Source organism: Scleropages formosus, chromosome 13, assembly GCF_900964775.1.
Source record: "Scleropages formosus chromosome 13, fSclFor1.1, whole genome shotgun sequence".
In the NCBI taxonomy this organism is placed as follows: Eukaryota; Metazoa; Chordata; class Actinopteri; order Osteoglossiformes; family Osteoglossidae; genus Scleropages; species Scleropages formosus.
In genome coordinates, this window is record NC_041818.1 from 16,191,239 (window position 1) to 16,203,959 (window position 12,721).

At 40.7% G+C, this 12,721-nt stretch overlaps 1 protein-coding gene across 4 annotated transcripts in view; it reads left to right on the forward strand.

Annotated features, from left to right (window-relative positions):
* Positions 1-12,330, forward strand: part of LOC108929739 (gamma-aminobutyric acid receptor subunit gamma-2) — a 28,269-nt gene extending 15,939 nt beyond the window's left edge. The window contains exons 7-10 of one of the 4 annotated variants that reach the window (XM_018744474.2): positions 5,908-6,060; positions 9,040-9,245; positions 10,307-10,330; positions 12,019-12,330. In XM_018744474.2, the coding sequence (XP_018599990.1) occupies positions 5,908-6,060; positions 9,040-9,245; positions 10,307-10,330; positions 12,019-12,300 (665 nt within the window). In that variant the 3' untranslated portion in view covers positions 12,301-12,330. The remainder of the gene's footprint in view (positions 1-5,907; positions 6,061-9,039; positions 9,246-10,306; positions 10,331-12,018) is intronic. The other 3 variants (XM_018744475.2, XM_018744476.2, XM_018744477.2) reach the window with 3 other exon arrangements.
* The last annotated feature ends 391 nt before the right edge of the window (positions 12,331-12,721 follow it).

Genomic DNA, 12,721 nt, shown 5'->3' on the forward strand with positions numbered 1-12,721 from the left:
TAATCTATCTAGTTTTAAAATAGTCTATAAAGTCAGAGGCAGTCAATGACAGTCAGTGTCTTGGAGAAGAGAAACCTCCAGGCTCTGCTTCTTGAGAATGTCAGTAAGATGTTTAACCCCTTGCTGGTTATGTGTTAAACATGTTGTCCTGAACTTCACATCTGGCGACCAGCAGATCCAGGCTGATCATGTAGCAGAGTTAACAAAACCTGTAGTTTTCCACCAATTTCTTTCTTTTTTTCCTAAGCTTAAAGTAATCTGTAACCATTTAAATTAATCAGCATTGTTGCAAAGACCTTCTTTCATTTTTTTGCTGCTCTTCTGTATACATTAACAGACAAATTAGCTGAACAAGGGACCATTTCACAGACCACACGTTCTTCACAGAAAATAATCAGTGAAGTATTTGTTGTAATTATGTTTTAAGCTTTTCACATGCAAATCTAACTTTTTTTTATCTCTAACGCAAAACGCCGTTACTTGATGACGCATATGGAGAAATTGATTTTGTGAAGAGTTATTTATAGGGTGACCTAGTTTCCTTCGTTTGTAGTGTTTCTGTTGACTGTGTGCGTTGTTCTGTGTGATTTAGTTATTTTAAAGCCTGGAGACCCTTGGGGCACATCAGCATTCCCTTTTAGTCGATGGAGGCTTCCGGCAGGTACATGACAGATTGATATGGGAGGTCTTGGGGTTCTGTGAATGAATGGAAGCAGTGCAGCAGTGCAGACCATGCACACACGTTGACACGTCACTGCACATCGCCTATCGTGCTTTTGTCAGTGTTTATCAAGAGCTGCACAGAAGAGAACATTTTCACCTTCGTCGGCGTGGTGCAGCGAAACAGCTTTTCCAATGTTTCCGGTCTTTTCTTTTCACTGCTTGGTCCTCAGGGGCTGGTTGCACATGAACCGAGTCAGTGTCCCACTGCGCTGTTGCAAAAAATATGCTACCTACGTATTGTGTAACAGGCTAAAGCGAGAAGAATGTTAGTGAAACTTGCCTTTTGAGTGTGTAATAGCTGAAGGATTTGCACATGGATCTGCCTGTGGTTTTGTGGTTGCAAAAAAAGCATGTTCAGTCTTTGCACAAATTCTGTGTAACATGTATGTATTTAGATAGATAGATAGATAGATAGATAGATAGATAGATAGATAGATAGATAGATAGATAGATAGAATGTGCGCACAAGTCTTAGTGTTGCCATGGCAATATATTGTAAATTAACTGCTTGGCCATCTGGTTATGGCTAGATTTGTTTTTAAATAACCTACAGCACCTAAATCATTTTATTTTTCAGAAGTACTTCTACTATGCCACAAATGTATGTGTTATTAATACCAATTTAGTAATATGGAATAATTTCTAAATTATGTTATTATGCTATTATAGTAAAAATTCAAGCGGATACTTCCCTTTCCATCATGCTTTAAGATGTCACCTGCGAGTGGGCAAACCCTTTTTGTAAAATATAGCTTTTCATCATGTTCAACAAATCCTAAACATTCAGTTTTGATTCATATCATTGCTCACTTGAGATACAAGCATGTGAATCTCTGACACATTTATTGTGCTGGCGGAGCCTGCTCGAAACAGCGGCTGGCAGCCAACAGAAGAGTGCACCGCTGGGCACGGGGCCAGGATGCTTGCTATGCATTGCCTATCCTGTGGAACGTTCATGGTCTACTGCCAAAGGGGGGTTTGCACTGGCATCACAAGTGTGGCATTGGAGATGGTTCTAACACAGTGTTTCTGCATAAATATATCTCAGTAGGCATATTAAACAAATGCAATTACACATCAAAGGAGATAACTGCAGCCTGGCTACTAAAGAACAGTGATGAATACTGTACCAAATATAGAGCTCTAAACTCTTGATTAGGGATATCAAGGTTTGGGGGTCTTATGCGCAGGTTTAAGCATTTAAGCCCTTTATTAAACTAATAATTTCCCTTACTGGCCTATTTTAGGGTTCTTCTTAGTTTTTTAGTTGTTAGCTATTTGAAGATAATACAGACACCTGCACATGTTGCATTAATGAAGATCAACTATTCTGGACAGTTTTCAGAGTTAGTAATTAGTAAAGTAATTCAGGGCACACAAAAATTCTGCCATTATCAAAGCATCTGTTTATGGTAAAGATTTTTTTTTTTTTTTTTTTAGCTGAGTGAATAAGCCTAGTTATTCTTAAGCCTAGTGATTAATTGCCAATTCAATATTGATACTTTATTGTGAGGGGGCCCAGTGGCGCAGTGGGTTGGACCGGGTCTCTGGTGGGTCTGGGGTTTGCTTCCTGCTTGGGGTGCCTTGCAACAGACTGGCATCCTGTCTTGGGTGTGTCCCCTCCAGTCTTATGCCCTTTGGTGCCAGGTTAGGCTCTGGCTCCCTGTGACCCCGAATAGGACAAGCGGTTCAGACACTGTGTGTGTGTACTTTATTGTGATGTTGGTATTTCAATGCTCTTTGGATGTTTCAGCAGCAATTCAGTTGGCCTGACTGAAGCAATTCTTATTAAACAAAAATGTTTCAATATAGTGGGGGCGTGGTGGCGCAGTGGGTTGGACCAGGTCCTGCTCTCCAGTGGGTCTAGGGTTCGAGTCCTGCTTGGGGTGCCTTGTGACGGACTGGCGTCCCATCCTGGGTGTGTCCCCTCCCCCTCTGGCCTTACGCCCTGTGTTGCCGGGTAGGCTCCGTTTCCCTGCGACCCCGTATAGGACAAGCAGTTCCGATAATGTGTGTTTCAATATATTTTGTATTTTGACATACTGTTTTATATTTATTTGAATATTTTAAAGGATTTCAAATAACTATAAATAGTCTCCAGTATATTGACATCATAAATGTTCACAATTTATTCAACTTTATGCCCAAGATAATAAGCTAAATGTAATTATTTTGACATTCAGATTACCGTGTTATTTCTTTAATGACATTTCTGATTTGTGTGTATATCTGTATTAGTGCATGAAATCTGCAGTACATTTAAAATAAATATAACATTCTAAAATGTATTATTTTTTGCATAAGAGGTCTGGGCTGCCGATGTCCTCTCATTAAAACCCCATCAGAAGGAGCTGCTGCCGCATGTTGGGTCTTGTTTTTGTGAGTGACAGTGGCCATTACCACGGTGCCAGGGGAAGACATCACCACAGAGATTCAGTGCCAACTCTCAGCAGACGGAGTGACATTCTGTCCTCTTATTGGCTGCGTGAGATGCAAACTAGTAGCGGTCATGTGTAAACCCGCCGTTGTCCTGCAGGCTGGCCGCAGTGTGTTATTGCAGCCATCTTTCCCGTGTCTCTGCCTGTCTTGTCTTCCTCAAGTCAGTTTGTTCTCTTGTCATTCATATACTCTGAGGCACTTATATTGTGGTAACACATACTAAAGAGAGACAGCCAGATTTTTTTTTTTTTTTACGCTCTACTATTGTATCGAATTGCACTAGAATGACTGATCTAACCGCAAGCATCGGTGGTTCAGTGGTAGAATTCTCGCCTTCCAAGCGGGAGATCCGGGTTCGATTCCCGGGCGCAGCTCGTCCCGTAACTCGAGCTGGCCCTGCGTGGCAATCGCCCCGCGTTGTCATTTAGGGGGTGCGGTGGCGCAGTGGGTTGGACTGCAGTCCTGCTGTCCGGTGGGTCTGAGGTTCAAGTCCCACTTGGGGTGCCTTGTGGCGGACTGGCGTCCCGTCCTGGGTGTGTCCCCTTACGCCCTGTGTTGCCAGGTAGGCTCCGGTTCCCCATGACCCCGTAAGGGACTAGCGGTTCTGAAAATGTGTGTGTGTGACTGATCTAAATAATTGTCGAGTTAACTTTCTTACACCATCAGTTCATGGTATAGACACACAATGATTTTAGTGCAGCAATCTTCTTCCCGTATCAGGATCGACTGGTGATTAATGTAAGGTAATTCACTGATAGGGGAGGATGTGTTTAATATAGTATGGCTAAGTATAGGAGGCAACAGCAGTTGTGGTGAACGGTCTGGTTTTTTCATTATGAACAAACTAAGATACTTTGCATTTAATCCCCACTTGATGACTGATTAAATATACATGTGTGTCATTTCCTCAGGTTCAGTGGTATTTGTGTGGACTAATTGTTGCTTATCCTACCCGGTTAGGATGTGTCACATTTCCCTTAATGAAAGCTCTACAAATGCCTCAAAGCTTTCTCTGCTGGGAAATCTCATCTGTCAAGTACATATATAGAATCCAGATTTGTACTGTGAAAAAAATGGTAAAGGTGTCAGGCGCCTGTCCTCTGTTCCCTTTACAATGGAGAAAAAAATGAGTGAGATGTTTCATTACTATAGTGCGAGGGGGAGGCCAGATTTAATGCCTGGGGAGGAAAGAAATCCACCAGTCAGTATATAGCACTAGTAGAGTAACTCAGCACCATAGGATCTTCTTTGTGACTGGATGTGTGTGTACATATTAGAATTCTTTCACGCCAAACGGTTGTGTTCAGAATGAGACCCTTGGACAGAGGACTTTGAATCTTCTCGGTGATATGATGTGCTTACAGGACTGCTGTGTAAGCTAAATGAAGAAATGAGAACATGAACCTGTAGCCTCTTAGGAAGTCCTTTCTGCTGAGAATGAGCTTCTGTTGATGCACTGTTCATTAAAAGCAAACATGATACACTTACCCCAGTGAACTTCTTTCCTTATCATAAACGTGTTGTCCTACACTCTATTGGATGAACATTTTCAAGGAAAATTCCACAACTATATTACAATTTCATATACAATTCCAAAATATTTCTTTGGTAAAAAGTTATACCAAATATCAAGATTTTGTAAACCCAAAATTCTTAGGGATACCTTTTCTTTTACCCTCAGTATAAGAATGATGTTTTAGGTAGGGAAACACGTAACATTGTGTGGTGGCGCAGCAGATTCAGCTAGTCCCCACTGTGTTGCGGGCCTGCGGTTTGAGTCCTGCTTGGGGTGCCTTGCGATGGCCTGGCGTCCCATCCAGGGTGTGTCCCTTTGGCCTTGTGCCCTGTGTTGTGGGGTTAAGCTCTGCTTTGCTGCAACCCTGCTTGGGACAAGTGGTTATTGATGATGGATGGAAAAACCTAATATTGGGGCTTCATATTTCAGTACAAGCTTTATATTTATTTGAGCTATTTTTTTCTTTTTAACAATCTCTTGTTATGCTAATACTGTAAATACATTTGGTAAAATGGCTTATTTTTGCATTTGATCTTCGCAGATTACTTTTCTGTAAGAAAGACACCCTCATTCAAAGGACTAATACATTCAGGCTTTCAGATGAGTCAGTGCACAATTACTGGCTCTGAAGTCTGCTAACAGCAGTATAGCAGTAAATAGCCTTTGACTTAGGAAAGCAGCACGAAAACAACACTTAACCCCTGCTATCTAGAGCATGTGAGGGTTTGACCAAAATATCTTGTTTACCACAACAGTCTGAAAGTTGCTTTTGATTTCATCTTGGTTAACTATATTAAGGTTAAACACAGCACTTTAGTTTAATTATAGATGCTAGGGATGTGCAGTTTCTTTAATATTTCTTACCTAGAGGTACTTTGCCACCCAAAATAAATGTGTGCATGAATGAATGTGCCACAGACCGTTTGAGCGTTGATCAGCAAAATGAGCCACTGGATGTGAGATTGCATCACTCTAAAGCACCATTGCATGCTATTTGCATTTTCATTTTGTTCCTCTGTCCCCAGTGGACTTGATTTCGGAAATACGGTGATCGATGCAATTTGCTGGAGTCTGAGGCTTGAACTTGTTAGCCACAGTAGTAGGATGAAGTTCTTTGAAAATGACTCCACATAAGCAAACATTTCCATGCATATGTGCTGATGAATTTTTGACTGGTGTGATGTGGGGTTCCGTTCTAAGCTGTGTCTTTTTTTTTCTGCTTTTTAAAGGGGACTATGTGGTGTTGACTGTCTTCTTTGACCTGAGCAGAAGAATGGGCTACTTCACCATTCAGACATACATTCCCTGCACCCTCATTGTCGTCCTATCCTGGGTATCTTTCTGGATCAACAAGGATGCAGTACCAGCCAGAACATCCTTAGGTAATTAAAAATGCATTGTGTTCTTATGTTAACAGCGAGGTTTTGCCAGTAGGTTTATTTTCATAATTAATTAACAGAGCACAAACCAGCACTGCACTGAATTGAGTGGAATTTATTAGGGGGGGGCATCATCATTTCTTGTGTACTGGTGTGTACTGATCTTTGGAGAGAACAAAGGGCCTGGTGACTTGCATTACTATAGTGCATGAATAAATTCTCTCTGGTAAATGTATGTCGTCTACAAAGCAGCATTATTATGGGGAACACATTGCTTGACTTTCAGTCCGTATCAATCAAACCAAGCACGAAGCAGGCAAAGAAAGATTTGTATTTTCTGTGTAATGATCCTTCTGGCAAGCACCACTTTCAGGGATGCACAGCTTTTGTTATGATCTAAACAACCCCAATTCGCAAAAGAATTTTCACTACGACAATAATATTAATACTGCCCAAAGACTTGTTTTTGAGAATCATTTTTATCTGCTTTATATAGTTACATTATTATTTGGGTACCAATCCAAGGAATAGTAAACTGTTTGTAAGTAAAATTTCTCTTTAACATCAAGTTGCAAGATGCTGTTAGGATTAATAACATTGATTCTGATTTCTACTATACATAAAAAATTAGTTTAATGATTATCAGGGGGGTGCGGTGGCGCAGTGGGTTGGACCGCAGTCCTGCTCTCCGGTGGGTCTGGGGTTCGAGTCCCGCTTGGGGTGCCTTGTGGCGGACTGGCGTCCCGTCCTGGGTGTGTCCCCTTCCCCCTCCGGCCTTACGCCCTGTGTTGCCGGGTAGGCTCCGGTTCCCCGTGACCCCGTAAGGGACAAGCGGTTCTGAAAATGTGTGTGTGTGTGTGTGATTATCAGACTGACTATCAACTCATTGTCCATCCTGATTTGTTCCAGAACATGAATAAGTTTTAAAAAATCAATGAATTTATGTTTGAGTATGGTTCTGCTTTAACTTTAATTCTATATATCAAAACCTGAATGCTATCTGCAATTTCATGGTGCACAAAATTTTTCCAGATAAATCAGAAATACCCATTGCCAGAGTTTCCTATAGTGGAACATAGCCTAGATATTCCAATAACACTGCAAAGAGGATTTACCTTTATTTCGTTTCAGGAATGCTGAAGTGAAGGCAGTACTTGTAGCTTGATAAATATAGTCAACACAGAGCAGTACCAATTTGCAGATACAGGTTTCTCCATGTAATAAATGCTCCTTTTACAAGAATTCCAAGTTGTGAGCAAATGTAAATTGCGCCCAGAAATTCGCTGTCAGCACTCACGAGAAACAACTTAGGAGAACAGATATTTCATTTCAAAATAATTCTTTGGTGATGTCCAGCACCACACAAGGAGAATGCAGGTATGGCTTGAGGGACCTTGAGCCTTACTTTCAAAGTGTCCAGAGCAGCGTCGATATTCTGGACTTGATTTTCAAACATGGCGTTGATTTGAGATGTACGTAGCTTTGGAGAAAAGCGTCTGCTAAATGAATAAATGTATGTAAATGTGAACAGATCTTCTCTGTGTTTACAAGATAAGGAATAAATTTTGCATGTTTGACGTGTAAGCATGTACAGCAGTCCTAGGCAGTATGGACTGGAATGAAAACATCAAAGAGACTTGAATGTCACAAACACATTAACGTTAAGTTGTCTGCCATAAATTGCGTAACGTGGCTTCTCTTCCTTCTTTTTACCCTTTGTTCGGCTCTCTTGGTGTTGACAGGCCACGTGTCACACGTCATAGCTGGCATAGCACAGTTGCTGCACAATCTGGTTGCAGTCTTACAGGTGTGCTTTCTGTGGCTCAAAAACACATTATCTATTATATATCTTCAGTACCATGTTCATCAGCAAACCAACAGCAGAGATAGCATTCATGAGGATATGGCAGTGTATAAAACTTCAGTTAACTGATGCAGTGCATCCCTCATGTTTACTATGGAGTACACACCAGATGGCCTACAGTAATGCCTCTTAGGCTAACCTCAATGCAGCAGGGGCTTGGATCAGTGGGGTGGCAGGAGTTCAACTATATCCTTATCTGGAAAATTGAGGGTCTTTCCGTGTGTTTTGCTGGAAAATGTCAATGGAAATCCATTCTTTGTATTTAATCCACTCTTCGGCTATAAATAGCTTATACACAAGTGTTCATGATGCTGGGCACATGTGCTGTGGCATCCAAACAAATCTCAGGGATTTATAGTACAGCATATCATCCACTATTTTGTGAACTGCCTGTGCAGACCATCTGAATACCCTGTTAATTTATATTCTTGTTTGTTTCTGTACCACGATAAGAGGCCATGAGAGGCCAAATTCAATTTGCATGGTAAAGGAAGTATGTGCCGAGAAGCTTAGTTGAATCTTTTCCTATGAATGTTAAGTGTTCCTAGGTGAAGTGATGGGAAAGGAGCAATATAAAAATAAACTGAATTGAATAAAGCTGAATATTCATCTGCTGGATTTTCTCTTTCCAAATGTAAGGTCATTTCCTTCAGTTCACACCCTAATTATCATAAGTAGAGCTGTGGTGCTTACCTGTGGTATTTCCTATAGTCGTCAATATACTCAGTAAACCAGCAAAAATTCTTTTGTCCCAATTTTAGTTCAACATTTGTTATGAAAATATTAAAGAATTATCAGAGATTTTTAGTTAAGTTAGGTATAGATCTGGATTGTAAATAAGTGTACCACACAATGGGAAATCTCTTCTCCCTGTGGTCAATGGCTTCTTGAAGTACATTTATTCAGATAATCTATTCATCTGGTCTTGTGCCTGTTTTCTGCATCTTGTGTCTCTAAAGTTCCTTGGTGAGCCCGCTTAGGTTTGTCACTGTTTTGTGAAAGGGTTGTGAGAATTGTTTCTTTATTTCCATCAAATTGTCAGCCAGTGATCTTCCCATTAATTTGCTAAAGCCCCCCCAAGCCAACTGCAATCTGTGACCATGTTCACCCACCGGCAGGCATCACCACCGTACTGACCATGACCACCCTCAGCACCATAGCCAGGAAGTCCCTCCCCAAGGTGTCCTACGTGACAGCCATGGACCTCTTTGTGTCCGTTTGCTTCATCTTCGTCTTTGCGGCTCTGATCGAGTACGGGACGCTGCACTACTTCGTCAGCAACAGGAAACCCAGCAAAAACAAGGACAAGAAGAAGAGGAACCCCGTGAGTAGCCCACCACTTACTGTATTCCTCACAATAAACAGGACTGTACTTCGGCCACACTAATCTGACATAGCAAATTGCATTACACATTTCCAATTGCATTGCAGATACTTAATTAAAAACATAATGTTTTAACTGAAGAATAATGGTTAGGTGTATCGTGATTCCTTCTGTGCTGTCAGTGACGCAGTCCATAAGGAAATCGCCACGTATCACTTCATGAACTACCACTCCTATTCGTTATCTGGACAAGTTGTATCCCTTTTAGTTAGGTCTTGTAGCTAATTTTCTACAGAACTACTCAAATGGCCAGTATTTTAAGCCATGTGAGACCTGAAACAGACCATCATTGAAAAGCTCAACAAAAAGTAATAAAGCTTGTGTGTGATGGCATGGCTTCTTTCATTCTTCTATGAATTTCCTGTCCTTGAGTAATGAAGTCATTACAGGTAGTTTGTTGTACTTTGTCTCAGAATTCAAAAGGTAAATATTTTCACTAATTACAGCTATGTATTTATTATAATTAAAATGAGTAAAATATGTAGAATTTGCAGAATTTCAAGTGAAAGCAATAGTTTCGTAACAGGCGTTTTATAGCTATGTTAACTTGGTTCAGATTTCTTCTGAAGTTTGTTTCACTTAAACACCGTTAAGTTTTTGTTGTTGGTGTTTTAAACGAGCTTGAGAAAGCAGTCTGTTTCAATTGGCAGTTTTAAGATGAAAGTAAATTCTGTGAAATTCAGTACTTTAAAGAAATTTTAAAAAAAGAATCACTCAGTAGCCAGTATAGAATAAAGGCTTACATAAGTCTTATCAAAATAAGCTGAAGGAGTGAATTTGCATTCTCAGTGGCCATTTAATAAGTTGCTCTCGATAAATGGAAATTAGATGCAAATTAAATTAGGCTGGTGTTGATTCTGATGGATTTCGCTCTTATTTTTGCCCTGACTTTGCCTAAATGCTGAAAAAAGCTGGAATTATTATTCTCATTCATTTGCATGTTGTGTAAGACATTTTATGTCCTTCTCTTTTAACTCCACATTTTCACGTTTGGATAAAAGCTTCTTCGGCTGTTTTCATCTAAGGTACACGGCTTGCATCTGAGCAGAAAAGACTAATTGCATGTGTCTAGTGTATTTGGCCAATATTCCAGCACACCTCACTGCTTTCTGTTGTTTATATTGTAGTGTGTTAGTGATTCTTAAATGGTGGTGGCACAGATGACCTCCTACGGATACAGCATATGACAATCTGTGCACGGAGTTTGCTTGCACACTGTAGCTCTCTACTGATAGTAGAAGCTGGTGTATAGAGGAAAAAAATGCCATTTTACCCAAATGTACCAATTTATGGCCTTGCTGGTCTCAAGCTGTGCTACATTAGAGAGTGTACATATTTGTGCTCCTTCCTTTGTCACTCATCTTGATGCCTAACTGTGTGTGTGTATGTTTCTCAAGGAGTTCAGACCTGACAGCCCTTTCCCACTTAGCAGAGCTTTGACAGACTGAAATAGACAACCCAGTGAAATGCCAAACTTCATAAGATATCCATTTAGCACTTAGCAGCACAGTTTGCTGAGGATATGGATCTAAAGAGGGAACACAAGTCAGAGGGCACTGCACTGGAGTGGCACACACGTAACTATGTTTACCTGACAGAAAGGAATTCATTTAAAACACCAAATGCCGTTTTTATATTTCTTAATTTTTTTACTGTGGAATATAAATTCATTTTCTGTACAACTTTGGTTTTTTGGAGGTTGTCTATTTCATCCAGTTGAAGCTGACTGCCAGCAGTTATATTTTTTAAGTCGTTGCTTATATTCGCACCCGCTTTTAACGCAACCCGCTAAGAACTGAGTCACGTGACCAGGTGACTCAGCGTCCCTCGCGCCATTTTAACATAAACCTGCTGCTGATAAAGTGGGTTGCAGTCCTGATGGAAACCACCAGCCACATAATCCAGCTGGTTTTGTTTTCAAAGGCATTTCTGCTTATTCTTTGCTTGAGCTGAGATACTTTGATATTGGAAAATATACTCTACAATCAGTGGGTGCCAGAAAAATCATTCGAATTGAGAACTGCATTAGAACACCTACAGAAAAACTGGTTTACACCGATATACTGTGTACTTGCGTTAAAAAAAGGCCAGGCTGCACTGATGCTAGCTGAATCATTAACCACTTGATAGCTATAACATGGAATAAGTTGTCCTTTGAAAACAAATAACCCATTTAAATGTCTTCCTGATGTGTACAATGGAGGGATTCTAAAGTTCCATAAAAAAAAGAGGCAAATAGCAGAAAAACTGTTAAAGTTTGAGTCACTCATTATATAAGAACTGATTTGGTGTTGCACGCACTATTGAGGGACACTTTTGTTAAGGTACAGCCTTTGTTTTCCTGGTATTTACTGTGACAACGAAGAAATTGTTTGCCCAGTGCTGTCACAATCATGTACCTGTTAAAGAAAGAACGTCTGATAAATTGCTGCGACCCAAAATCCAGCTCTATCGTTTAAATCAGTTAAAAGCTAGATTTAGCAGGTTTCACCAAAAGATATAATTTGCATCAATCCATGGGAGGAGAGCATTTACTGTGAGTGGCTGCTGCTCAGATGAAATTGCGGCTTTGTGTGAGCTTGTTTTCTTTGCTGCTTATTTTTCTTTTGTTGGCAAGATAAGGTGAAAATTGCATTTTGACGAAGGGATGCTGTCAAATGGTCGCCTGTGCTTGGGCACTGACTCTCAACTCTTTTTTTTGTTGGATGCGAAGCAGGCCCCCACGGTGGACATCCGGCCCCGCTCAGCCACAGCCATCCAGATGAACAACGCGACACACATGCAAGAGCGGGACGAAGAGTATGGTTACGAGTGCTTGGATGGCAAAGACTGCACCAGTTTCTTCTGTTGCTTCGAGGACTGCCGCTCGGGGGCTTGGCGGCACGGACGCTTGCACATCCGCATCTCCAAGATAGACTCCTACGCCCGTATCTTCTTCCCTACTGCCTTCGGCCTCTTCAACCTGGTATACTGGGTCTCCTATCTTTACCTGTAGACCTGACATGTAGCCTGGCCTTACTGTACACCTGCAACAAACCAATCAGTTTTTTTTTTTTTTTTTTTTTGCGTGCTGGAAATAAATAAAACCACTTCCATTTTTTTTTTCTTTGCTTTTCTTTGAAACAAGATTCCATTAAGTAAAATTGTAGCATACTCAAGCATGGGGTTAGTCACTATTCCATGGCTCTCAATATTTCTAATATTTGTTTTAAAAAGAAAAATAAGTTTGTGATTCCATTGGCACAGTGGGTGGTACTCCTGGTCCTAGGTCTGCTACCATAAGACAATAACAAGAATCACACTGCACGCACTACAAGTATCAGTGGAGTTTCCATGTCCTGCTGCTAAGCAGACTGACTATCTTGAAAACATTTATTAGCTGGTCTGGACATTAAGAGGTTCAAAGTACTCATAAA